Source organism: Varroa destructor, unplaced genomic scaffold (assembly GCF_002443255.2).
Source record: "Varroa destructor unplaced genomic scaffold, Vdes_3.0 BEIS01000001.1, whole genome shotgun sequence".
Classification (NCBI taxonomy): Eukaryota; Metazoa; Arthropoda; class Arachnida; order Mesostigmata; family Varroidae; genus Varroa; species Varroa destructor.
In genome coordinates, this window is record NW_019211454.1 from 25,906,287 (window position 1) to 25,932,422 (window position 26,136).

At 43.6% G+C, this 26,136-nt stretch overlaps 3 protein-coding genes across 5 annotated transcripts in view; 1 reads left to right on the forward strand and 2 right to left on the reverse strand.

Annotated features, from left to right (window-relative positions):
* Positions 1-17,627, forward strand: part of LOC111249520 (uncharacterized) — a 158,549-nt gene extending 140,922 nt beyond the window's left edge. For both annotated transcript variants that reach the window (XM_022803513.2, XM_022803522.2), the window contains 3 exons: positions 3,950-4,354; positions 11,157-11,943; positions 12,123-17,627. In XM_022803513.2, the coding sequence (XP_022659248.1) occupies positions 3,950-4,354; positions 11,157-11,943; positions 12,123-12,231 (1,301 nt within the window). In that variant the 3' untranslated portion in view covers positions 12,232-17,627. The remainder of the gene's footprint in view (positions 1-3,949; positions 4,355-11,156; positions 11,944-12,122) is intronic.
* Positions 17,628-19,653: 2,026 nt separating this feature from the next.
* On the reverse strand, positions 19,654-21,426 carry LOC111255259 (60S ribosome subunit biogenesis protein NIP7 homolog). The gene is made up of 2 exons (XM_022817024.2): positions 20,809-21,426; positions 19,654-20,110 (listed from the first exon to the last, which is right to left on the reverse strand). Exons 1-2 carry the CDS (start codon positions 21,035-21,037, stop codon positions 19,797-19,799), a joined length of 543 nt encoding a protein of 180 aa, XP_022672759.1. The 5' UTR covers positions 21,038-21,426; the 3' UTR covers positions 19,654-19,796.
* Positions 21,427-21,580: 154 nt separating this feature from the next.
* LOC111255258 (uncharacterized) lies at positions 21,581-26,130 on the reverse strand. 2 transcript variants are annotated; one of them, XM_022817021.2, is made up of 6 exons: positions 25,984-26,130; positions 24,849-25,374; positions 24,430-24,692; positions 23,850-24,090; positions 23,414-23,586; positions 21,581-23,263 (listed from the first exon to the last, which is right to left on the reverse strand). In XM_022817021.2, the coding sequence occupies exons 2-6, from the start codon at positions 25,342-25,344 to the stop codon at positions 23,063-23,065; spliced, it is 1,374 nt and encodes a 457-aa protein (XP_022672756.1). In that variant the 5' UTR covers positions 25,345-25,374; positions 25,984-26,130; the 3' UTR covers positions 21,581-23,062. The 2 variants fall into 2 exon arrangements, with proteins under 2 accessions (XP_022672756.1, XP_022672757.1); XM_022817022.1 differs by having other exon boundaries at positions 25,989-26,124.
* Between the last annotated feature and the right edge of the window lie 6 nt (positions 26,131-26,136).

Consider the following 26,136-nt stretch of genomic DNA (forward strand, 5'->3'; position numbering starts at 1 on the left):
ATTACAAATGGCTCTCACAGCCGACAGACAGACATTAGGAGGTGGACTCCCTGACTGACTGGCTGGCTGGCTAGCAAGCAATAACAACCAGCGAATAGTTGAACCCAACAGCCAAAGTATGGGTCGTAGCATTGCATGCAAGAAAAGGAAACGAACAGACAGATACAGCTTTAAGCAGTGAGAGAAACAGCTATAGAAAACTTAGCCCCATAACATCCTGAATCACCTCCGAGACCAATTCACAGTCCAGAGATGTATGAGAGCAGAGGCAGGCGAGTAAACGAAAACGCCCCGCACCAACACGTACCTATACATGCATACACATACTAGCGGCGGTCAGTCAATCGGCGGCCCTCATTACAATTTTTATCACGAGACAGACATAATGGTGCAATGTACTTTCTACAGAGGTCGAGGCAGTGATACTAATCGTCAATTTTGTACTTGCAGATACGTGGTTTGTATTTGTAAAAGTGGCAAATAAAAATGAGCAATGAAGAACTGCTTATAGGTGTGCTCCAGTCTATAACTCTTGTATAAATTTAATGTATATATGCAGTGGTCTATGTATGTTCGACTTGGCATCGAGATGGACGGCGACCACGTGTCGTAGTCCTTGGACGCTCATGCGAGCTTCCTGGTTGGCCGTTGGACGACGGTTGGAAGTTTGGCGAGTCTCCATGACCCAGTTCCTTCTCCAGCATGAGCAACGGTCGTATAGTGGGACTGACGGATCGACAAAGAAGCAGGTTGCTTGCCATTAACTGTTGACTGTAATCTAGCAATTATCCAGGTACCCGCGCTGTCCATTTGCCGTCGTCATCATCGGCTAGCTTGTTCGTTCGTTCATTCGCTCGCTGTCGCCTAGAGGATTATATAAGTCGAAAGCGCATACTAGCACAATCAGCGGCAGCACCGAATGACGCGGCGGCAGCAGTCGACGCGATTTAGCCGACAGCCAGCCAGGAAAATGCTGATGGTGCTCACTTTCCTTATAGCGGCATCAACAGCAGGACAGTAACAGACCGACAAATCGCGCGCTTATATTATTACCAGCATCACGAATATCACTACCAACTACCACGGCAGACTTCTGGTGCCAAGATGTGTGTCAAGACCAACTAACAGTAGTGGCTCGTCTAACTGCCGCTGCCGCTGTTGTCGCCAGTGTTGCGTTGTTGCAAGCAGCAGTAACGGCCCCCGCCCCCGCCGATACGCACGGTACCCGTGCCACGCTAGATCAACTATTGACGATATTACTAGTGCAATGCAAATACTATTAATAGATTGTTCTCGCTTAATCGTTTGAGTACCTTTATGGCAAACGGTCCCGCTGCTGCTACTGCGGCGGCATCTAAGGCCGCAGCCCAACGTCGGCAACGCCGCCAGCTGAAGTAAGGTTGAACGTCGAAAATACGATGAAACGGGTCCAAAGTTAGCATCCCTTCAATAACTTTTGACTTTGCTGCTATATGAAGAGCGAGCGAAGCTGCATAAAAGTAGGTGCAAGAATAAATAGTCGTTTATGACATTGTAGCTGCTGTCATCACCGGCGCAACACAACAATACGCACGCATTCGCATAAAAGCGTTCATGGCGCCAATTAAATGGGGTTAAACAAACGCCATGCAAAACCGACAACTCGACTCATGACCGTCGAGTTTGCAATGCGGAGCCTGTGCAAAGAGACTTCGCTTGTGAGCGTTCTTCATAGCGCCGTAGCAATAGGCACAACGGCAGCAGATCGCTAGGCCCTTAGCTGTTCAGGTTCATGCAGGACGCGATTTCAGTCCAACGGACAGTCAATTTACGTATGCAATTCTAGTCGCAAGGAATGTGATAAATCCACGACGGCTGGTCGTTCCCATGTCAGTCAACCATCGTTCGGGCCGTCATCCTCGTCGCTACCGCCGCCGCCTAGTATCGAACAAGTCAACAGCAACCACTGCAAATGGACGGACCTGAGCTAATAGTAGCCGATGATCCGTCTGTCCAGCAGCAGGGGGCCTCTCCCCCTCTGACTGTGCGTGCTCCATTATACGCCGATGACCGGATTCGGTAGCAGCAGACAACAATGTTGGCTGAGGATATCTGTTCGGGCAATGCTGTATCCGTTCACACGCCTCCGTTGAACGTCCCGTTTAGGATGCTCATACCGAATTGAAATCTAACGAGCTATATAGTAGCGAGCCTGACTGCTACGAGCGAATGCTGACTGCATGCACAAGTTTAATTAAAAATACTCATTCTATCTAAAATGGGCCTTTCTTCATACCTTTACTTACTATAAGCGTTACCACTGTCTATGCTGAATCATCGCTTGTACTTCAAAATGACAACAACTAACTTCGTGTACAATGAAATAGAATTACGACACTGTCTCACGTTGAAGTCCGAGACTAAACGCATACATATAGCGGTTCTATATAGATACTATACATATCACAGGATCCGTGATATCGCTAGCTACACAGTCAGTCTTCACCAGCGCCAACGTCGCCATGTGACGATGATGATGTAAAAGGAAAACACTGACGGTTAGTTGATGCGTGCGGAAACGCGGAAAGCGAAGCTGGCTCGTCCGTTGCCGTCGCCACTGCCGCTGTTCTAGCTTTGCGTAGTATCGTGCTGATGTTCAGCTGCAACGGCTATGACGACTACGATCCGGACTCTGCACGAATGCTGCGATCGCTTTGGCGCTAGTGTTGCTAATGCTGATGGCGGTGGGTAGGCGACGACGCTGTCGAGCTTTCATAACCGCCGCTGCCGCCGTTACAACAGCGGCGGCAGCAGCAGCAGCAGCAGTAAACAAGAGCTGCGGCCGCTAAAGCTTTCGTCACTGGCGTCAGTGCTGTGCGCGGCGCGAGGTTCACAAGCGGCACTCTAGTTGCGGCTGCTGCTGCTGCCGCCGCCGTAACGAACGCCAGTCGCTGCAGCATTGCGCGAGCTGTTCGGGTCTCCTGTGAGTCGCAGTACTCAACAACAACAACAGCCACCGTCAGTGTCATAGGCGTTGCGCAGTGGCCATCGACCAGCAGTCACTTGGTCATACGCAACGGCTCAGAGAGCAACCAAACAAGCAATTTTCAATAGCACTTCTTCAACTGCTTGCTTAACTCTTTTATCGTCGTCGTCTTGTGCAAAGGGATTAGTGTCTGCCTTCAGAAGCGACACGACACAGTCACCGATCCAGCAGCCGGTTTCGAAAACGTAAGCACAGGCCAAGACGATGATGACGGCAGTGATGACTACTGCAGTAACAAGCGAAACGAACCGGCCGACGGACCAACTATTCGCAGGTCAAGCAAAGCAAAGCAGCTATCAGTTGTTCGTCAATCAGTTCGTCAAGCATCGCAGTAACGGCGGTCAAGGCGGCGGCAGTAGCAGCAGCAGCGTCGGCATCCACTATAACTGTGACAACAGTAGCAACGGCCAGCCAAAACGACCAGTCACTTTCTGCTTCTTCTTCATCGAGCTCCACAGCGGCCACCCAGCTAAAAATGATTGCTCGGATCATTTTTAGCAAAAAAAATTTGGAGCTATTTATAGGCAATACATAAATACGCAATGCAGGCACGTTCACAGTGGCTGACCGGCGCGGATGTGTAAGTACAAAAAAGCATAGCATGGGTACAATGAATTGTTATGTAAGATATGGCGTTCGAACGCATTGGCCTAAGGTGAGAGGAAGCACGGAAGCTTTCGAAAAGCTGCGATCGTAGTCACTCATATACATCATTTTCTAATGATTTTCATGTAAGACATATTTGAACTTCGTTATTGTAGGTAAACAAAGTACGATTCATATCAACTATCATGCTATCCATGCACCTAAATTCGTGCCATTAGCATGCCATTAGTGCCTTTTCGCACATAGAGCAACTGGAACAGGATACTCTGAAAAACATAACTTAACAGTTTATCTAAAGATTTAATTATTCATTCGCAGTTGATGGCGGAGATCTTTCCCGATCCCATAACCGACACAAGCATCAGGCTGCGGTGGATTCGGACTCGAAAAACGCCCTTCTCGTGCACAGCCTCATGCTCCAACAGCAGCAGCAACAGCACCAGCAGCAATTCATGGCTGGAACCGGTCTCTCCTCACTGCCGCCTTCACCCGCCGACTCAGGAGTATCTGATGTCGATTCATCATCCGGCCACCTCTCAACTGACGAGGCCGCCAAAACATCAGGGGTGTCACCCTCATCGTCATCATCATCATCGTCATCGTCATCGTCGTCGTCGTCGTCGTCGTCGCCGTCGTCGTCGTCGTCGTCTTCCACCTCTTCTCCTCCTTCTTCAACATTAACAACAGCAGCGACTTCATCCCGCTTGCATGGAGACCTCGGTGGTACGAAGGCTTTTCTTCTTCCATTATTATGATTGTCGCATCAGTGAACTGCAGCTCCAATTAACAGTCTATTTGTACCAGTTCGTGTAGCTACGTGTCTATACATAGATGGGTTAACTTGTTTATTGCATGCATTTTTCCGACCATCGTCGATACAGACGGATGACTCACTCTTAAGTTGGTACGCTGATGCAAGCAGCCGTTGTATATCGCATCAGCGCAAACTACGTTAAACTCTAGAATAATAGTAAACATCATCTTCATCACTCCCCACCGTCACCATCATCGTGGTCATTGGTGCAGTGTGTATTCGTGGCGTGTGTACGTAGACAATTCGCAAGAGTTCGTCACTGCTTGTCCAAACAACAACTGACTGCTAGCTCGTCGCTAGCATAACAGCTGTATGGCTATACGATACAGTATCATAGATAGATTGAACTGTACGGTTGCTTCGTTACCTCAACGATGCCACAAATTACTTTACGATCAGAATTTGACCGTGAACGGACGCTGATATACTAGCCAACACTGTAGTAATACGCTTGGCAAATTTGAAATCGTAGAGACCAAATATGAGTTTTTCTCCAACACTTCTAGACGGCATGTGCGTTAAGTGGAGGCTTCGATATTTGTTGTACTAATAATAATAACATTATATACTCAAAAATTCACTGTAGCCGCATCGCCCTGAGGAGGGACGATGATAACGATTATGCAATGGCCCCGTCAATAGCATTGACGGACAACGATGCTGTTCATAACTAACTATAACCATTGTGTCCTGCTGCTGACAATGCAACGAGGTGCTACCACTGTAGGGTCCTTATCACGTTCATAATCGACCCGTCCCTTCGTGGTCTTGTTGTTACTCGTCGTCCCCTTCTAGTGCTTGCTATCGCCATCCTGAATTCATGGCAGCGACCTGAGTAATCGTTCTACCCTCACCATCGCTGCTGTTACGCCTGGCTAACAGTAGCAGTTGTAGCGCAGAACCAACCGCGATGGCGCACTCGGTAGCGTGTTTACCTGCTAAACTTACCTAAGCGACATGTGGTGGTGCAGGTTCAAATCCCAGCGTGGCCACTGGCAACAATCGAATGTTGTCGCTACAACCACATACACTTAGATATATATTTCCACGTTGGTTGCGTTAACTGGGCGCTGCCATTCGTCGCTGACGCTTCGTTGTGGCACAGTTGCCAATGGCTGCTAATGGTATTGCGGGACTCCGAAATGGGACTATTGCATAATCGACCCAACGAGAAGTAACAGCGCCAGCGTTGCGGCCGCTGAGAACGCTGAAGCACTGCCAACAGCAGCAGCAGCAGCAGCAGCAGCGGCAGTGGCAACCGGCAACGCTTTTGCAACAATAGCGCGTCGTTGCCGGTTGCTGCAGCAACTAAAACACCGAACAGTCACCGGACGCAACGCAACATGGCGATATGGAACGAACGCGTTGCATTACAGCCGCAAAGCTGCTGAGGAGATATATATATAGAGAGAGAGAAAACGGTGATTATGAGGATACTGTTTATGTTATTTCGTCAGTGGTAATGACTTTGAACTTGGAAGTCAACAACAAATTAAACAACAATTTCTCGGTGCCCTGAGCACACGGTTGTAGCGCTTCAAGCAAACGGGCCGCCACCGTGCCGGTGACCCAATAGTTGCCCGCGTAGGCGCTCACTATGATCGCACGGAGCCGCTATGATGCCGCCCCGCCAAACATTTTCGTCATGGTTTACTTGAAATTTGCTCCAACTGATATCAGTCCAATATTTCGACATTTCCGATCCGCTTCACCTGTCTGTTCTTTCTTGAAAATTTATGTGCGACCATATGCTGCTGTCGGCGATCCCATTTCTGCAGACGATCACATATCGTCATCGCCAAAAACAACGACATTGCGTAGCTATTTCCAGTAGTTTTTGTCGTGACATACCGCAGACGGGTCACTTAATCACCTATTTACTCTCGACTCGGTCGCTAGCGTCGCCATGTTGACGGACAATAGACGGAAGCAGTAAACCGCCTACGTCAAGTGTCTACCGCCAGCTTGGGGGTCGGCCGTCACTGCGCTGTAAATGATGCTGGCGACTGCGAGATTTCTGCCCGTCGCAACGGCTGATAGGAAGCCGTGGCACACAGTAGCGCTCACTGAGAGCGCGGTACAGAGTGGGGTCACAAGGTGAGTTGCCGCCGTTGCTGCTATTTCGCACATTGATTGGATCGAAGTTCAACCTCCTTGTCATCATCGTCGCCGCCGTCGTCGGCGCTACTGCCAAAATGGCTAGGGCTGCATCGGCCGATCCCTGGTCGAAATCTGATAGGAGAACGACGCTGTCTGGACAGCTATTCCGAGTTCGTATTCGCTGAATGTAGATGTGTGCGTATGTGCGTGCTTGAGTACGGGAATCAAACAACAGGGTGTAAGGGCATCGCGTATGACAGCATTCAGTGTGGAAATAGAAAGAAACGTCGTAGAGACCACAGCATCAGGGGAGCATACCAACCCGGCTTTATTTAGTATTCCCGTTCAAGTGAGATGTTAGCAAGCTGACAAAATTGAGAGAAACGTGGAGAAAGATTGGTGGAAAGCTACGCCACTTCTGGATGGATCCGTAATGGCACTCTCTTTTCCTTTTCTTTGTATCCATTTTCCTATCTTTCCTCTGTTTACTAGGCAAACACCAGGTTCAACAAGTTGGATTAAGAGCCTGCTGGCGATAGTGGTCACACTGAAAATGAATTCTTCTAATTAATAAACAAAGCGCTATCTCGTCTCTCCTCTTCAGTTACGTATACGAGACGAAAAGGTAGAGTAAGAACGCACGGGCGTTGGCCTATATCATACTATGCTATAGATGGCTAAAAAACAAGCGAGGAACCGATGAGCGTGCTCACGAACGTACATGTATGCAGACAGTGGCTGCCCTGAAACCTTACCCGGACGCATTCACCCAGAAACACAGACTCACATCCAAGTCTGCACACGCGCGATACAGTGAACCGAAAGGCTTCTACGATGAGCCTACAAAGGACCATTTTCTTCCTACAACTAACGCTGCACGGTTGGAGCGGAATTGAGGTGAAGGAGTGCGGGAGCCCCACACCCACCGATGCGATGGTCCCCAACGAGAGTTCGTCAGCTACCTCTCCCCACGCGTTAGCTTGCTCGCGCCCCCAGCCATCCCCTTCCCCAGCGTCAGTCCACTCGCCCACGAGAATCCGGGGGAGCTGGGCTAGAACCACCCGTAACTCTCCATTCCCTCCTTTCTGTGTCTTTGCCAGTCGCTCCCGCTGGGGTGGCGACTTGAGGGAGATTGTGTGCGTGAGCAGCGCGGTGTCGAGGAAACCAACCGACCGCTCGACAGCCAACAGCGTCTGGGTTTGAATCGTCAGGGAATCCCCATGGAAGTAGAGGGCCAACCAGCGCTAAGGGAAGCAGGATAGTGGAGTACGGGAGCCTAGCAAGCAAACGCAGGTCGAGCGAGGGTCGATAGAGTGGTTAGGGCGATATGGGGGAACAATACCTACTTTCGACACCACCCACCAATGCCGCTGCGGCCGCCGCCGCCGCTGCTGCTATTCCCCGTTTGCTACCTCGGCTTCTTCTCTCAAGCCAACCCACGATCACCGTCACCGCCATCACTTCTCATCGCATGCCCAACGCTCATTGAAAGTAGAACGCGTAGAGCTGCGACTCATACGGATAGCTCAGCAGCGTGAACCTTGATAACACAAAGGAACAGGAAGAGCGTCGAAAACAGGAATGCCGCCTCTTGGCTGTAGGTTCTCTACCTTTGCCATGTCGATGCTCGTGGTATGGGGCATTTTGGGCGACGCTTGCTGGCACAGATACCACAGTACAGTGGCGAGCTGGCTGCACCAAAGAACCATGGTGGTTGGCGCCGCGCATGCGTCAGCGTTTCAAGGTTAGAGGGTCAGTAGTAGGAGGGAGTGTGGATGGTATCAGTGTGCATGAGCTCGCGTCTGTCTGTTCGCGTCAATGTGTATGCGTGTCTGGATGCATCTGGCTGTGATGGGGAGCAGTTGTGGCCAGGCGTCTATCAGGGGACAGCTTCTCTGGCATTAGTACCGCCATCGCCATCGTCTCTCGGTACGGGTCCCACTGGGTATCGGCGCGTCTCTCAGTCGCCAGGTCTGTTGTCCCTCTCCGATGGTCGTGCTGATGCCGTCAGTACGGGTCCATAGCCGGCTACCTAGCAGCAGCAACCACAGCGGTAGCAGACAGCACTCGTGCCTTCCTCACGCGCGTCAGCAGCAGCGCTGGCGGTATGGCCAGCCGGCAACCAGCAGGCGACCCGATGTTACACAGTGTTACGTAGGAGCTAGATGGCACGGCCAAGCCAGCAAAACCGTACTATCAACACTACTGTTACTATAGCAGCAGCAGCAGCAGCAGCAGCAGCAGCACATCCTCTACGACATAAAGAGGGCGCTCGCTGACTAACTTGCTGAATGAGGTTTACTGCTGCTGCTGCTGCTGCTGCTATTAGCCTATTGTTTAAATGAGTGAGTGAGAAGAAAGGCAAGCGGAAGAGTCCTTCCTGGATGTATATGTACATTTACATATATCCTGATCGCCCATGAAAGAGTGAACGCTTTGGTTGGCTACAGTAATGTTGATCGTGACAACAATGCTAGGTGCTCTGTATGACAACGCCAGCATTGACGTTGTGGCAGAAGGAACCATTGGAGTGCCTATAGCGCTAGCATGAGCATAGCTAGGCAGACAAAGATAAGACGTGGCATTCCCAAGCTCTCGCATGCTCTCATAGGTAAACCCTGAAAAAGCTTGAACTTGAACCTTGAATAGCGAAGTGAGAGGCCCGACAGGTGAATTGGAAATCACTGTATATTGGAGGACTGTAGGTAGGCAGGAAGGTATAGCTGCTCTCTACGAAGGAGCAAAGAAAGAAAAGATCGAATGAGTAAGCGGCCGCGGCGGCGGCGGTGGCGGCGGCGGCCGCAGGAGAGAACCAGTGGAAGGGTTACTTGGTCGATTCGTGTGATCAAGGTCGCAATGCTTTCTTTTTATCTTTCTTGCTCGCTAGTTTTCGTCGTTTCATCGTTTGATTGTAGGAGCGGCTAGGTATTCACTCAGGGTGATCCACCCCGCTCACTTGGCCTATAGATATCAACCACCACAAAGCAATGACAATGTAGAAAAATAGCGACTTCCTCGATCGCGAATGCGAACAACTGAGTTGCATTATCATTATTGTGTTGGCTCATGGACGTAGAGAATAGGTTCTGAGAATAGTTGCTCCCATCGCGTCAACAAGGAAAGAAATCAGCAAAAGTACACAAAGGTTATGTGAGAAAAAAAAAAAGGAAATAGGGGAGTATACCATGTGAAGCCTGCTTTTCACATTGGGGGAAAAGAGTATTACAATCTTGCATCGAATATGGGAAACTTTTCTTCTGTAGGGATTAATTTGCATCTGAGTTGGCCGATTGCTCAGCCAGCAGGTTAACCGTTTGGTTATCAGCCGTTTTGCGAAAGCTGTTGTCACTTTCTCTTTGAAGTTTGTTTAAAAGGTCAGAACAAAATTCTGCGTTTCACGTTTAGCTCTCACTACGCTCACCGCCATATTCGTTCGTTTTCCGGTAGCGACGAAATGTAGATGTGTCACTGCCTTCGGTACCATGTAGGCGCACAGAGGGAATAGGGAAAATAAACTAGCCTGACGGAAGTATAATAAAGGCATAGCGCAACAACGAAAAGGGCTACAACGACGATGGCGACAGCAGCAGCGTCTTGTCCGGTAGCTTGGCTAGGTTGGCGTCTACTCCAGCCCGAACATATGTCGTGACTAAAGCATCTTTGTAATTCCAACAGCTCACGCTTGTTGGCATGCCAACGGCAGCAGCAGGAACACAAAGGAGGCACTACGTCCATGGAGTTACGTTTGTTAGAGATACGCTGCTCTGTTGCTGGCATTGGCAATTGTGATAGTACTGGTAATAATAAAGGCGGAAGGGCTATATTAGCTGATGCGCGATGTTTGTCGTTATCTTCCTCTTTCTTCGCCTGCGCGTGTTGTGTAAAAGAGAGCACCGTCTAAAGCATGTTGTTGACAGAACTAAAACACTCTCCAAGGTCCAGCAGACTAACCTGGACGTCCTCGTGGACGGATTGTTATTCTTGTTGATGCTGCCGCGGCGGCTTCTGACGTAGCTGTTGACCATTCGCTTAAGCGGCTGTGCGTCGGCAGCTTGTTTGAAATGTTCCGTTCACGCTGTGGCTACTCTCTGAAGCAATAGCAGCACTCACCGTATTTGTTAGCCTTTCGTAGTAACAGCAGCAGCAGTAAAGTCAGGGGCGAGAAAGAAAAGAGAACAGCAAGAGGCCCACCTCTGTTAGTGGCGACGCCATCGCGTTATAGCTAACGGCATAAATGGCACAGACAGCAACCGAGTGGGTGCATGGACCACGGCAGCAGCATATCTGTTGTTGTTTTGGCGCCCCCAGGGCCCCTCAAGGCTCATCTAATTTATCAGAATATATATTGGCACAACCACAACACACACATATATATATATATACATCAAGCTTTACGCACTTGACTATCACTACAAGCATTGGGTGAAAAAAAAGGCAATCAAAACACGATGCATATGACGATAAACGCTACATAACGTTGTCATTTTTAAATTCACAAGTTCTATTTAGCTATGAAATGCTAACAGATCTAACTTTTAGTACCAGATGATTCATCAAAGCCAATGCAGCTAATTTCTCCGTCTATGTCGTTATGTTTTTCGTTCTCTTCAGACTCCGATTTAAGTGGAATCTATACCGGCTCCACAACACTCCCCGCTGTCCAGCAGCAGTTTATGTACCGCCAACTGCACAGCGGAGGCCTACAAATTACGCCGACTTCGTCACAAAATCTACTCGGTTCATCAGGTTCGTTGCCATCCGCTTCGTCGCTCAATACCAACGGAGGATTCAGTCGGCAGTACGAAGATCAGAAGCCGTTCCTGCCACTTGCACTGACCAAGAATCTTCCTGCCTCAACACAGATCCTACCAGCGCCTGCCGCATCCCCCCACAGTCCAGGGGCGGGTTCGCCCCCTGCTGGTGGAACCAATAGCAATGGAGGCGGCAGCAACAACAGCTTCTTCCCCAACTACTATTTCACTGCCGGCCAGTCAAACGCTGCTAATCTCAGTAGTTTGTCGCCCCAGCAGCAATACTACCAGGAGGATCTAGGCTACTATTTCGCTGAAGATCTATCGACTGGTGGCGGCCTAAAAGCGAAGAAAGCGCCGGGTGCTCTTGGGCTTGGCGGACTCAGCCCGAAACGACCAATCAAGCCATACGATCCCAGCCAGTCCCAGCCCCTGAAGCGCAAAAGCCGCGAAGGATCGACCACATATCTGTGGGAGTTCCTCCTTAAACTACTTCAGGACCGCGAATGCTGTCCCCGCTTTATCAAATGGACCCACCGCGAGAAGGGCATCTTCAAACTGGTGGACTCCAAAGCCGTCTCTAGGCTGTGGGGTCTGCATAAGAACAAGCCAGACATGAATTATGAAACCATGGGTCGTGCCCTCAGGTGAGTATAAGTAAATAATAAGTCTATGTGTGCTAATTTAATATTAACTGATTAGCAGAAGTACGTATAGAACCACATACAATACACACACGTCCCCGCTTGAGCTAGTAATTTTCCAAGGCTCTACAAATTATCAATAACACTCTTATTTGTTGTTTCTCCTTGTTACTTGTTCGCAGGTATTACTACCAAAGGGGCATCCTTGCTAAAGTTGACGGCCAGCGCCTGGTCTATCAGTTTGTTGATGTGCCCAAAGACATCGTCGAAATCGACTGCTCAGGAGCCTAAGTTAGCCTCGAGGCACCTTCAATAATAATAATTAACCACTCAAGATGTAACCCAAAAGATCAAGATGCAACGTCGACAGCACCCCCGACTGAGTTACCACCGACTCGCCGGCAAGCAGCCCTTTCGCACCGTTCGTAGTGAACTGGTTCCGGACCTGTCAACCAACAACGAGGACGAATTTGGCATTACCATTGTTTTTAGATCCAACGAATCCACTCGAAGATATCCACCTGCCGTGGATTTTTCTCATACACTGCTCAGAAGCATGATAATTTGAAGCCTATATCTTGCCCCACCTGGCAACAGCGCGTCAAATACATACGTATATGTATCGGCTCTAGCTTAAAATTCAGGACAAAAGCCCCGTAGATAGATACCCCTAGTTCCCTTTTCCGCGGCTTTTTCTTCCTTTCTCCGCCCCGCCGGAGATCAAAACACTAACAACAAAAACGAGCGAGCGAGTTGACTTGCGATTTGGAGCGCCGATTTTTGTGCTGTCTATTGAAACAAACAGAGAAATAATGTCGCTGAAATATGTCAATCAACTGAACTGTGATTCGAGGTTTGAAATACGTCTTACGTGGGTGCGACTGTAGGCGTTCCGTTCACGAGCTATCATTGATCGTTTCCTGCCACCCTGCTCCTTGTAAATAACGAAACGACCACAGACCTGTTTGTGTGTCGTCGATAAGACGTCACAACAGATATAAGGTGGAAAGGATGCTGATAAAAGTAATTGAAGAGAAGTAGATAATGACGCTAGCGAGCAGCATGGCGATTTTACAGGAAAAATAACAACGGTGATGAGGTACGGCGTCGGAGTACCGCAAAATCAACATGGGGACACGATATAGAATGCAAACGACAAGGGGGAGAGGGGGAGGGATAAGTAACCGACACAGAGATTTCAACGTGACAACAGCGTAGAGAAGAACGAACAGCGCAAGAGACACAAGTGAATTAGTTGACTAGCCATATAAATATACATAGCTATAAATATATGATAGCTTACAGGATAGACAAATGCAGTAGAGTAATAATGATTGAGATGAAGAAAATAAGAAAAACCCGACAGAAAACAAAGATTGGACAGAAAGATGGTATATTCATAACAATAATAATAAGAATAATAATAATTATTATTATATTGATAATTGATGGACATTAAAGACGACGGTGATGATGCCACCAGGTAGAAGGCTAAGGATAATAGTAATGCTGATGATAAATATTATGAAATGAGATAATAAGAATACGAAACTAAAAATACACACACACACACAGACACACACACACACACACACACACACATACACAGACACACATAGATACACAAATACATGCAATTGATACCACATAAACAATAATTAACGTTTACTTATAATAACTATAATGATGGATAAACAATGAAAGAAAGCTCGTATAAATGACGAAATATAACTGTAATCGATCACTATTATTATTATTATTAATATTGTGCACGATATAAAATAGACGACGTTAATAGAACGGTACAACAGTTGTGTAACAAACTCAGTTAATAGTACAGCGGAAAATGGAGTGAAAAAGAATAAGGCACAGGGAGAGAAAAGTAAGACGATTGCTAAGACGCAGTTAATGAAACAGCGACACACACGCGCACGCGTTCAGGGAATGATTATAACTTAGAAGAGGACACCGCGTTAAACAAAAATACAACAAGAACGACAACAACAAACACAGATACAGACGTGAAGGTTTATTATATCGACAATACGATGCTGTTCTATTTGCCGCATAAAACTGTGTTGCGTTCTCTAGGAGAGAGACACAAGTACCGTGTAGTCAATATTATTTTTGTAGTGACATTTGAAAGGCATCAAAAAGCCGACACTGAAACCGATAAGCACGTACGAGTACATGCGTATTTAACACGCCCAGATGTCTGCCCTCTATTTAGAATCACCCCCGAAAACGCTCATTTTCAGAAATCAACGACATTGGCAAACAGATACATAGAGGCATATCGAATCACTCAACCCAGCACACAATCAGACAAGTAACCAACTCTCTTTCAATTAGGTGCTGACGTGATGACATTTCGTCGCATGTATCTTATAGTATAATAACTATTCTTAGATGAGAGTGCTAAACAGGGGAACAGAACATCAAAAGGAAAATAAAGGAAAAGTATAAATAAACATCGATCATCTCGTCCCACACTTGCAGAGTGCTCAATCAATCTTACACCTACCACACGTGAACATCTCATAACAAATTCAGGATTGTCCAGATGATCGTCACAGATTGATATTGTACTGATAACACTGATGACATAATATAATGATGACTCTTCGTTACCTTTACTACTTTTCGTATAGGAACTGTTTGTTCTCTCCGCATAACCGACCGACTTGCTAATCTGAAAAGTTCAGCGGGGATGGAATATATGAGTAATATAAATATATGCATACATGCGCGACGGATACAGAAGGACATAAATCATGGAGCATTGCAAATAAACGGGATGTCGTTAGAAGCAGATGCCGAAAATAGATTAATATAGTGACGATGACGACAATGGCGACGATGTATATGGTGGCGTAATCTTTGTCTCGACCTGTTTTCACGGCCACGACGACGACAACAACGACGACGATGACGACGATGATGATGATAGCGATAATGGTACTCTTCGTTTTTCAAGAATCTCTGTCGATACTTAATGAGATAATACACTCTTCCCTATCTATGGATGAACATGTCGTTCTATAACAGTCTGTCACGTATTTATCACGCCAGCGCAGCGGATAGCAGAAAACACTACGAAAATGGCGCAGAACGTTATAAAGTTGTTCAGAAGAAAAAGGAGAGGAAAAAGAGATAGAGATATGCTATACTGTTGCTGAAGTGGCCTTATTTTTGAAAACAACAACTGCTATTACTACTGCTACTACCATTACGCTGTACTACTCTGACAACAATATTTTACTGACGTAAATACATTATCAACCAACGACCACCTCACTCAGTGAACATCCTCTGACACATTGACATAATACAGCTATTATATAAAGCAACGAGATTTCTTGACAATTAATAATAAAGTAGAAAGTTATTGTATTATTCTATCAAAAAAACTCGTCCCCCGACCCCAGTCGATGCGACAGTAATACTTACATGCCAATATCCATAAACACGCAGACACTCGTGAACGGCATCTCAATGTTGACAAAGACGTTTTGTAGATTGAAGCTGAAGTGACGAGAAGTAGTCAAACAATGGCCAGCGAATAAGTGAGAACAGAAGCATACAAATTACTTACAAGGTGATAATAATAACGACCAATCATGAAGAAAAGTCGGCTAACATAGATATATGGAAATAAAATATAAAACTATGGTAACAAGTTATACATACTACAACCAATATTGTTGCCACAGGCAGTAATGAAAAATATGACAGATACAAATTGTTCATTTATTTATCTTCTATTTATCAAATGTACTCGAAACATATTTTTACTACTTCCGCTACCCCATTTCAAAAAATGTGTCCCCATGTCAAAACCTGTAAACATCCAAGTAATTACTACATTGCTACTGATTACACAGAAAGCGAATAACGCCAGACATATACATAGACAGGTATACACAGAGAATCACACAGTCGCATCAAAAACAAAAGAAACACATACATACATAAATATGACGAGGGAATGAGAGCAGAAAAACACCCATACAGAACAAATATAAACTTACATACTGATAAGTACGCACGATTCTAAATAAATGAAAATGGGTCTATAAAAAGAATGTTATATAAGAACGAAGTTGGTTAACGTGATGGTGATGATAAATAGAAAGAAATATGGCATACTTTTTGGTGTCCACGTATTTTCGTATTGATCCTGGCTGAAAACGAAATGAGATGTTTTTCTCACTTGTGTACATTACTTGGACAGCTGAAAAAAGGACTGGCGAATTTTGCGTAAAACAAAGTAAGCAAAAAAAAGAAAGAGAGAATCAATACGCTCCCGTATTTCTCAGGCGCCCCAAATTTTGTAGACCTTTCCTGCGCCATGTTTTAGTGCGCTCCCGTTTTTAAACGAATTTTAGACAAAAATCGAGAAAATAGTAAACGACGGCGCTGCTTGTACTGTACGGCCCGCTAATCCTTATCCATTTATTTGGTTTCCTACGACTTCTACCACAAAAGTTGAATCAACAACATAAAAATGTACTACATTAAATAATACAGTCATCAACAAGTAAATGGTGTTTAGAGATCATTCGTTACCCGTCTGGTCCCGTCGTGAAGACTCTTTGTATTATTATTATTATTATTATTATTATTATTATTATTGTTATAAATTATTATTATACCACGCTTACGTCGTGTGAATCTTCTGTGCGCGCCTTGTGCTTAGCCGCACTTTGTGCCGAAAGGTTAGTCGGCTGGCTAGATTCCCAGGTCAGATCACGTTCTGTGTAATAGTTTTATTTTCGCTATCTTAACTTTCTTAAAAAAAAAATGGAGCAGTAAGAAGACACTTCTCCAGACATCGAACGAGGTAAAAAAAAACCATGATGTCTAGACAGATTATAACAACAACTGTAATGATGATGATGATGGTGATTATCATGTCAAGGATGATAACCTGCGCTCTCTGACGAGCAGAGCCTTAGCTGGCAGTACCCCACCTCGATATACCTTCGATGGGCGCACATATAAACAGAGAAAAAGCACATGGGATACATTTGGCGCGGTCAATATGCCTCCTGCGCGCTGTAGAGAAAGCCTCAACTCAGTTTGTCAAATCTGCCGAGCGCAAAAATCACTGTCGCCCGCTTCCTCACACATACAGGAATACACATAGACACACACAACACAGATATAACCTGGTGTGCTACGTCGGGTTGTACAACTTATCAGACGTAACGGACAATGTGAACCGATTGAACATCGTGTGGGCGGCGTGATTCAATTTGCTGCCTGGAGAATAGAAGTTCAAGGGGGAACAGGATGCGTAGGATCATAGAACGGTTTCCAAACGACTCCACCCGCCGGCCAATGTTCTCCACAAAAGAAACAGTTTGTAAATACGTGATTTGGCGTGGCAGGCGTTGAGGGTGGCTCTTTTTCTGTAGGTGCCCTGTGTAACCGTGACCGACCACGAGGAGACAGTCAGCTAGTCATAGCTCTAGGTGTTTCTGTTGACCCAAATTGCGACGGCTGGTAGCTTCTTCTCCTCAAATAATGTCCCGCCGCGACACCGCCCCCGACGCCCTCACACACCAATGTATCTGTACATAATATATTAATAAGCATATGCTCTATATATAATATTATGCTCACGAGGCAGAAAGACTATATTAAATAAATGTTACAATGTCCTTGCTTTGGAACCCGTAAAATCCACCGATGTTTTCTATATTCATGGCGAATAGCATTTAAGAATACTTTCTTCATATATATATATATATATAGTAATAGAACTTGAACAAAAGAGCAGAATTCATATTATAGAAGTTTTAGCAGCGGAGGTGATGGGAGTAAAGCAGTAAGATGACCGAAATTGAACATCCTTCAAAGTATAATACACAAAAAATTAGGGTTGCTTCTTTGTTGTAAGTTCTGAGTTCTCAAAAGGATGTACGCTAGAAATATCAGAAGATGAGCTCGGCAGCAGGTTTACTTTGGCTATTCATTCACACGATGTTTTCCGATCAGTTCATGCGATCAAACATAATATGTCATCTTAAATCAGTTTCTTCTTTTACTGCTAGCTAATTTATCTCTAGCACCGTTGTTGTTACCAAGTTACTGAAATGTCTAGACATTTGCTGATGATGAGTATACGTCCTAGCTAACGCGATCCGATAGTCTCGTATAGATAGATATTAAAACAGCTCGCTGTCGTCCAAGATACTCTATGGTATCACTAAAAGAGAAAGTAGATAAAAGTATCCACCTTCGGTATTATGCAATAGCAATGGCAGAGTCTATTGAATCGGGAATTGTTAGAAAAGGCTTGCTAATATAGATATATATATATATATATATATATATATATACATGCCTGCCTTTCTATCACGCTTGAACGGTTTTGCGATGATGAATAGCTTGTTTTAATAGCCTCGTAACGCTAGAGACGCCGTCGCTCGATCATCATCATAATAATCATTCGACATCAATGATAAATGCTTATACACACTTTACAATGACGAGCTGTGTATGGGTACGCAGAGGCTCGCCAAAACATCCGTCCCTTATCGTAGTGTTTTTGTGTCAAGACATAGACTCCAACTTGCTAGATCAATAACGATAGTCAAAAAAATATTTTGTTTTTGGGCTTTCTTCTGCCAACATTTGGAACACACTAAACTTCCTAACTTACTTTATTTGGGTTTACACAACCATCCTTACCGTTCGAATATCATACGAGTTTCTTCCAGAATAAAACAGTCTTTTGCAAAGCGACTGATTTATAGATGCATCTGAAGACTTCTGCTCATCTGTTCTGTTTCATTTGCCTTAAAAGGAATGCTGCTTAAATATGAACAGGTCTTATTAAATAGAGCGAAATCTAAACTACAGCAAGACGCAACCAAATTTAGGCCCCGCCAAAACCTCTAATCAGGTTCCGCGTTTTTTTTGAAGATTGTCTAGAAAATTACTATTCATTCTCGATCTAAAGGTTGTCTGAATGTAGCGCCTTTGGTTTCTGGTATAGACTTTACACTAAGATGAGTTTGTTTTCTGCGATGTGAGCAGTGCTATAGACACATACACCTAGTCGACGATGAAGTTTTATTGTATTCATTCGATTAAAGGCAATCAAAAGCTTTTATTTTATCTGGATCTTTTTAGCAAAAATTAGGTATGTGTCTTTTTTTCATAGTTTACATAGGATGGATATAACACACGTAATAATATCACTGAGCCGATATTTTAATTTCAAAACAATCTACAACAAAGTTCTCTTTTTTTCTTTTAGCAGTAGTACCACTTAATTTACATATAAAACGCATTTACTCTTTTTTTAACCGACAATGAAAATATTTGATGACGCTTTTTGAGCGACAACTTCATTTAGACATTAAACACTTTCTGCATACATTGTATGCGCCTACACTTCCAACTATGCTTAATCAATTTGTACAAACTATTTTTTTTCGCTACCCTAAAGATGCCCCTGTGTGATTTGGGTATTGTTTCTTCAAGGAGCTGAGTTGACAGTCAGTCAGAACACTAACTCTATATACCATAGGTATCAAACTGCTAGAACGAATGTAACGCTGTTGGAGTTGTTTAAAGACGCTGTTTCAGTATAACATTAAGAAGCCTTGATAAATGCTTTACAATATATATATATATATATATATATATATATATATATATATATGTCATCCATACAGATATGAATAAGAAAACTCTTGATAACAAGTCACCCCATTAAGTATATACATTTATTGGCTTCCACTGATGTTTACCAATATATGACTTATAGGTGACGGTTCCAAACACGCTATAACCAGTATTCTAAATCAATTTGATTTCATCATTTTGTACATAATATTAATTTATAGGAGGGTATCTTCGCACCGAAGATACTCGCCCACATCTGCCTGATGGAAAACGACAATTGTCATGGGATCGGCCTTCCTACACTCGGCTGTAGCCTTAGCTGCGACTCCGAAACCAATCGGTAGATCTGCCATGTTGTAGACCACAATTCCTTGATAACGCTCTACGTTTTCGGAAATCTGCGACACGCCGCTCTTGAGCACGTTATGTCCATAGAGGAACTGTTGTTCAGCGCTTGGCTTAAGCCATACTTTTCCTTTCGCATACGGCGCAATTTGATCCAACGCTGTTACTTGTAGCCGAAATTTGCCTTTGGGATAGAAAGCATAATACACACGGTAAAAACAACAAATGCTATTTTTCGCTACGATCGTTGTAGCTTTAAATCCACGTAAAATTTTTATTAATTCTTGTACGCAAAGAGATCCTTGTTTACAGTCGGTTTCTTAGATGATACAACACTGTAAACTGCACGCCATCGTAACTTTATACGTATATATATATATATATATATATAAACTCAGAAACGACAAGTCAGATCTTGGTCATTTGAAAGAGCAGGATTTACCTGTCTATGAAAAAAATTTTCACGGAATACTTCAGGCCTCGTACTCTGAAGATACAGCGGCTTAGGCCGTTCTGTGTCGAAGTATTGAATGGATGAGTAAGGTTATTTGCTTATTTCACAAGCAGGAACTGGCTTAAAAAACTCTTTAAAAACGCATTAAATAATTACAGTAAGGAATCTTGCAACATTAAGAAATGCAAGTCCTATGGCTCACACTAGCCCGTCAGCTACAAAATGTATCCGAAAGGCTGTGTCTACTCTGTTGTCCTCAATTGTATGTTCATTCAAGTAAAATCTCCACCACGCCTTTGCAGTGATGCCACTGCAGTTCTGCTGGGTTGCTTCCAATTAATTTACATCTTTTGTAGTTTAGTAATAGTTTATAGCTCAATCCGACAGACTTAAGGGAGCTAGAATGCGAGCAGCACTTGACAACTTACCGGATTTAGTGAACTTTCCAAAACATACACCCATCATCAGCAGTTGCTCTCTGGGTACGTTGCAAGCCATTTTAAGTACACTTTCTGAAATATAAAACACCCTGTCCTTCTGTATACGAAAGCAGTACGTGCCATCTTTCCGGTCTATGAGTAGTTTCACTGATGCTCCGATGAACTTGTCTATCTTTTCTAGGACGGCTTTTGTCTCCTCGTCTGTTAAAGGCCTCATATTTGTCTTTATAAAAGTAATAAGCGCTGCAAGAATGAAATTGTTATGTTGTCCAACAATCTGCGGACTTATTAGTCACAACGCACAGCGATGATAGCGCTCAAATATATGGCTGAGGTCCTGCGAAATCGAACGTATGGGTTGTGTTTTGATGCAGCACGTGTGTCCAACCGACACAGACCCTCACATGTCTAGTGTGTCCTGTATTTACACAGTCAAGACGGAAACATTTGATGATTTATCGAAATTTTTTTTTTAACTATGTATCTACTCTTTTCTTTACAGACACATATACCTGTTCTATGTGTTTAACCATTTTTTGTATGATATATAGGATTTACTTACACTTTACTTTTAATAAATATCATTTGTGATCATGTATAGTCACCTAAGAAACAATAGAGGTATAAATTCACTTTTTATTACAAAAAATTAATCGTTGTTCAAGCGTGTTGTCACGGTCATCTTAGGTATATATACCTAAAAAATGAAGCAAATCTGCTCAACTTAAATTAATATAGATTAAATAGTTAATGGGCGCGATTAAATTAACTCGGGTTCTTCTCGCTAGGTATTTATTGGTCGTTAGGTTAGTACATGGGAGTACATAACATATATTTCTGATTCAAACACCTTTTACCAATTTATGTGAATCAGTAATTTTTTAGAATATTTTTTAGAATTTTTTAGAAAATTTATGTGAATGTTCTCAATGGTTAATAGTAGTATCTTGAACTACATATGTTTTTGGTAACAACATATTACAGAAAGGTAGGGCCATATTTGGGAGGCATCAACTCGGTAGCACAAAAATGCGGCCATAAAGTCTGATACTTTGATGCTCCTATGAATACTTTACTTGAAAAACGTTTTAGTGGTTACGAATGAAAAGGATAAACCAAAGAGGATCTACCCCGCGCCGTAGCCTGAGGGGCTAGTGCGCAGCTCCTAAGTGTATTGCCATGGTACCCATAACTAAAAGGCGTTCTGCCACGTAGCGAAAGGATTGCCATATATTAATAATTCGGAGAATAAGAAGCTACAGGAAAAGAAATAATTAGGAAAAATAAAATATAGGGCTCAATAGCTGCTTGTATAATTAGCACGCCGTTCCATAGGTTTATTGGAAAAACCCCACATAAGTCCAGCAAGACCCACTTCAGTTAGATTTTTAATGGGGGTGTGTCCTTGGATATGGACCTAAAAAAAGATGATTCCGAGTATTTTTTCGTAGCCTCGAATTAAAAAGAAACAGGAAACATCCAGCAGAAAAAAGATCCATTTTTGACTATTTTAGCATATTCCTTAACTAATAAACATTAAACTTCTAATAATCACAGGGTGTGTCATAAACCATTTCTCTAAATCCGATCGAGATACATTCGAGAATGCGTACATCCGTTCCTTTTAAATGTGATGTAATTCCCAAGAGTAATGGAACGTATGCCAAAGGTATGATACTGCCAATCGATGAAAGAACCGTCCTTCTAAAAATAACAATTATTATTAGCCTATACTTAGTGTTTCTTCGAATTATACAGGTAGATCACTTTTACTGGCTGCAGTTTGTGTATGAGGTTTACGATCCCTTCTAAGAAAATACGTAATCATTGATGGCTTGAGCTTTCTTTAAATACGTAAAATCGTTATCTAAACCCTTTTGGTATAAGCAGTAAGGCTAATAATGGCGGACTATCTCTATACAATTTACACAACAGCCGCTAAGCCAAGTAGGCTTGACAACATGTAATTGTTTATGCTGTGCATTTTCCTTGTTACGGTATGTCTCGGTACGTTTAATGGCAGCCTTCTGGATAAATTTCCCCATGAATCTCCGCCGAACAAACATACCTAAGTGGTAATCTATTTGCGACGTGTTTTCTAGTCAGAAATGTATAATTCAATGATAGTATAGTGCACTTTCTTCATATGCTCTGTAAAAATCTCGTCTTCATTGAGGTACAGGGGTCTGCTTTCCACGTGGCTGATGTAGATTATACGAGGCGCGTAGCAATCGCTACCTCATCAACTCATACCCTGAAGTTTCCTGGCAAGATTCTTTTTGAACTTCGATGTCTTCTCCTTTTTAATACTCTTCTTGAGCTTCTCACGCTTCTGTTTGCCAAATTTGCCGGCACATTTTTTTAATCCTTTTTGTTTTCGTTCCTGTTGCTGGGACTTTCTCTCCATTTTCTTCTTGTTGATTCGTTCTTTAGAGCCCCCCATCTGTTTAAATGTCGATGACGAAAAAAGCTTAGTCTTGCAGCATCAGTATGCAGATTAGTCAACAAGTATATTATTGTAATTAATATGGCGAATTTAGTCTATTATACAGCAAACATCTGTGCAAGTGCAAACATTTACGGAGATTATTACCTGAATATTTTTCGACGCTGCAACTGTTCCACGAGCGTCTCCGCTTTGCTTCTTTTTTTCAATCGCGGTCACTCGAATGGTGCGATTTTTCAAAACTTTTCCCGAAAACTCTAGAGCCATCATCGCAGCACTTGATTCCTTAAATACAACAAATGCTATCCCCTTACCATTACCTAGAAACAATGTATTTTGTTAAATTTTTCAAGTTGTCTGTGGCTGGTTGATATTGGTCCAATGCAGTATAACAACGATTGCAATTAAGAAATCGCCATAATTCTTAATAATTAACCTCCCGTTGTGTTCCTCTGTAATATACGTAAATTTGAAAACTTTTTGAAAATATTTTTGTTCTCGGTAATTAACTCTCACACATATATATGGGGATACAAATCGGTAATTACTAATTTTTAGCCGGTTTGATCAGAAGTGAGCATACCCGTGATACTATCCCTGATGACCCGCACATAATCGATTTGGCCTGCTTCACCAAAAAATTCCCAGAGTTCATCGTCTGTGACATCGAAGGGAATGTTTCCGCAGAAGACGCTTCTCTTTGGCGGAACAGTTGACGCTTCACGCCTGTCAACTCGAAGATGGTGGCCTTCGAACTCAATCCCATTCAGACTGAGCGCTGCTGTCACCGAGTTTATATCGGCAAATACGACATATGAGCATATCTGTTAACGGAACGTAATGTTGTATTGAAAAGTTAGTAAGCAGAATAATTTAATGCGGTGGAAAAATGATATAAGGGCATAATAATGCGAATCGCAGTGCGCTACGATGTCCTGCGAATATATGCTAGTTCGTGTAGCTGGTACAATAATGCTAAGTTATAACTGATGGGTACATGTAAAGGCTGATACACTAATGCTGACGTTTCAGATTGAGCTCCGTGGGGTACGGCTTAAATATGACTGTTATTTAATTGATACTATAAAAGCTTGATCGCTCTGCATCATTAGCTGAGAAATTAATGTTGAAGCCTGTATGTTATAGTAAATGAAAGTGCACACCGTCGTTCCTTCCTTGATAAGAGATCGTTTCTTGACCGCTGCCTCGGCTGGGATAGAAGACTTCGCTGGAATCGCGTTTGTGAATCGTACAAAAAGAATATCGCCGCATTTCCCGAATATTTCCTTTATCTGTTTCCTTCTTGTCTTTGGAGGTAGATTCTTGACAAAGATCGTCCTGGGTATGTATGTAGGATCATCCTCGTAATAGCAAAAGTTGCGCTTGTTATCTTCCTCGTTCTCGACACCTTCGGATTTCACCTTATCTGAAAGAACATCCATGCACAGTGGCTTCTGTTTAGCGCAAAATAATGTTCTGTGTTATTTTATTGCAAAAGATTACGATGATGATAAGTCTAATAGTCTTTAATGTTTGCCTGTCTAGTTTAATTGAAAACATTCGAAAACTGCGATTTACTCACCAGTATCTTTATGTTTAGCCGTTTCTTTTAGTTCACTGTCTTGTTCTTTCTTCGTCCGCTTCTGTACTTTTATGTCCCCGCTGTCATGTTCAATTGTTTCCGATTTTGCTTTTTTTTTGTTAATTCGAAACAGAGCGGCCTCTTTGTTACTCATGCCTTTTCTAGGACTCTTTAGGGTTTCGCACGCCTTCGGAGTTCTTTCGTTAAGCTTCTCCGTCTGTGGCAATGCGTAAACAAAGCGGCCCTTCTTTGCGGTAATATGAGCGGCCTCAGAGGACTTCCCTTCGGCCAATTTCCGTTTGACGTCTTGCTTTTTAAACTGTACTTGCTGATCGCCCAGTTCTTTGCCAACTTTCGTGGGCGCTTTACGAGGCTTGAACTCCTCATACATTTGCTTGACGTGTGTCAACTTAACAGGTTCAGAGCCCTCGGCGTTATTAAAGGACGATTTTCTGCCAAACAAAGCAGACAGCGCGCCCGCTACGTACTCGGCCATATTTTAATACACCGTTTGATCGCTAATATCCTGCAACGATAAAAAAAAATTGATTTCCTGTGAGATTACTGCTGGTGCTTCATGGAATACAGGCTATGGTCATTTAGCAAGCGCATTATTTTTAATACAACGTTATGTTATTAAACAAAAAGGAACAACTGATATTCGGCTGGTACAGTATGGTCAAAAACACGCTTCTGTTACACGTAACAGTTGCATTTTAACAATACCTGCACATATAAGTCTTATCGATAACGATTCATAAATTGAAAAAAAATTGCGGCTATAATTCGGTATGCTACATATTAAATGCACTATAGTCAAATTGGCTGAAGTTCGACTGCGTCTGGGTATTGATCAAAATTCTACATAAAACACTAAAATTTTGACCACAGTGACTACGAAAAATTGCCGCGTTTTTCAAACTTGCCGGCATTGCCGGTTGGCCCTTGTGAGATTCACAACACTTATCGTCTCAAATTCAACGGCCAGAAGTTTTCGAGATCTACGATATTTGCAAGGGCAACCTTATATCAGACAACAAAAAACTTGACTGCATTTTCGTTCCATTATACTTTATCATACCCCGAGTATTCTGGCTACTGAAATGCTACTTAATTTGGTTAAAACTGTCAGTACTTTACGTGCTCGCGAGCTTTTCCTTTCTTTGATTTGAGAATTCGTGTTTCTTTGTGCTCGAATTCGTTGTGCAAAACACTGTTGCTGTGCTAAATGCTTCCAAACACACGGGCCAGAGCGAACCGGTCCAAATACGACGATATTCAATTCTGT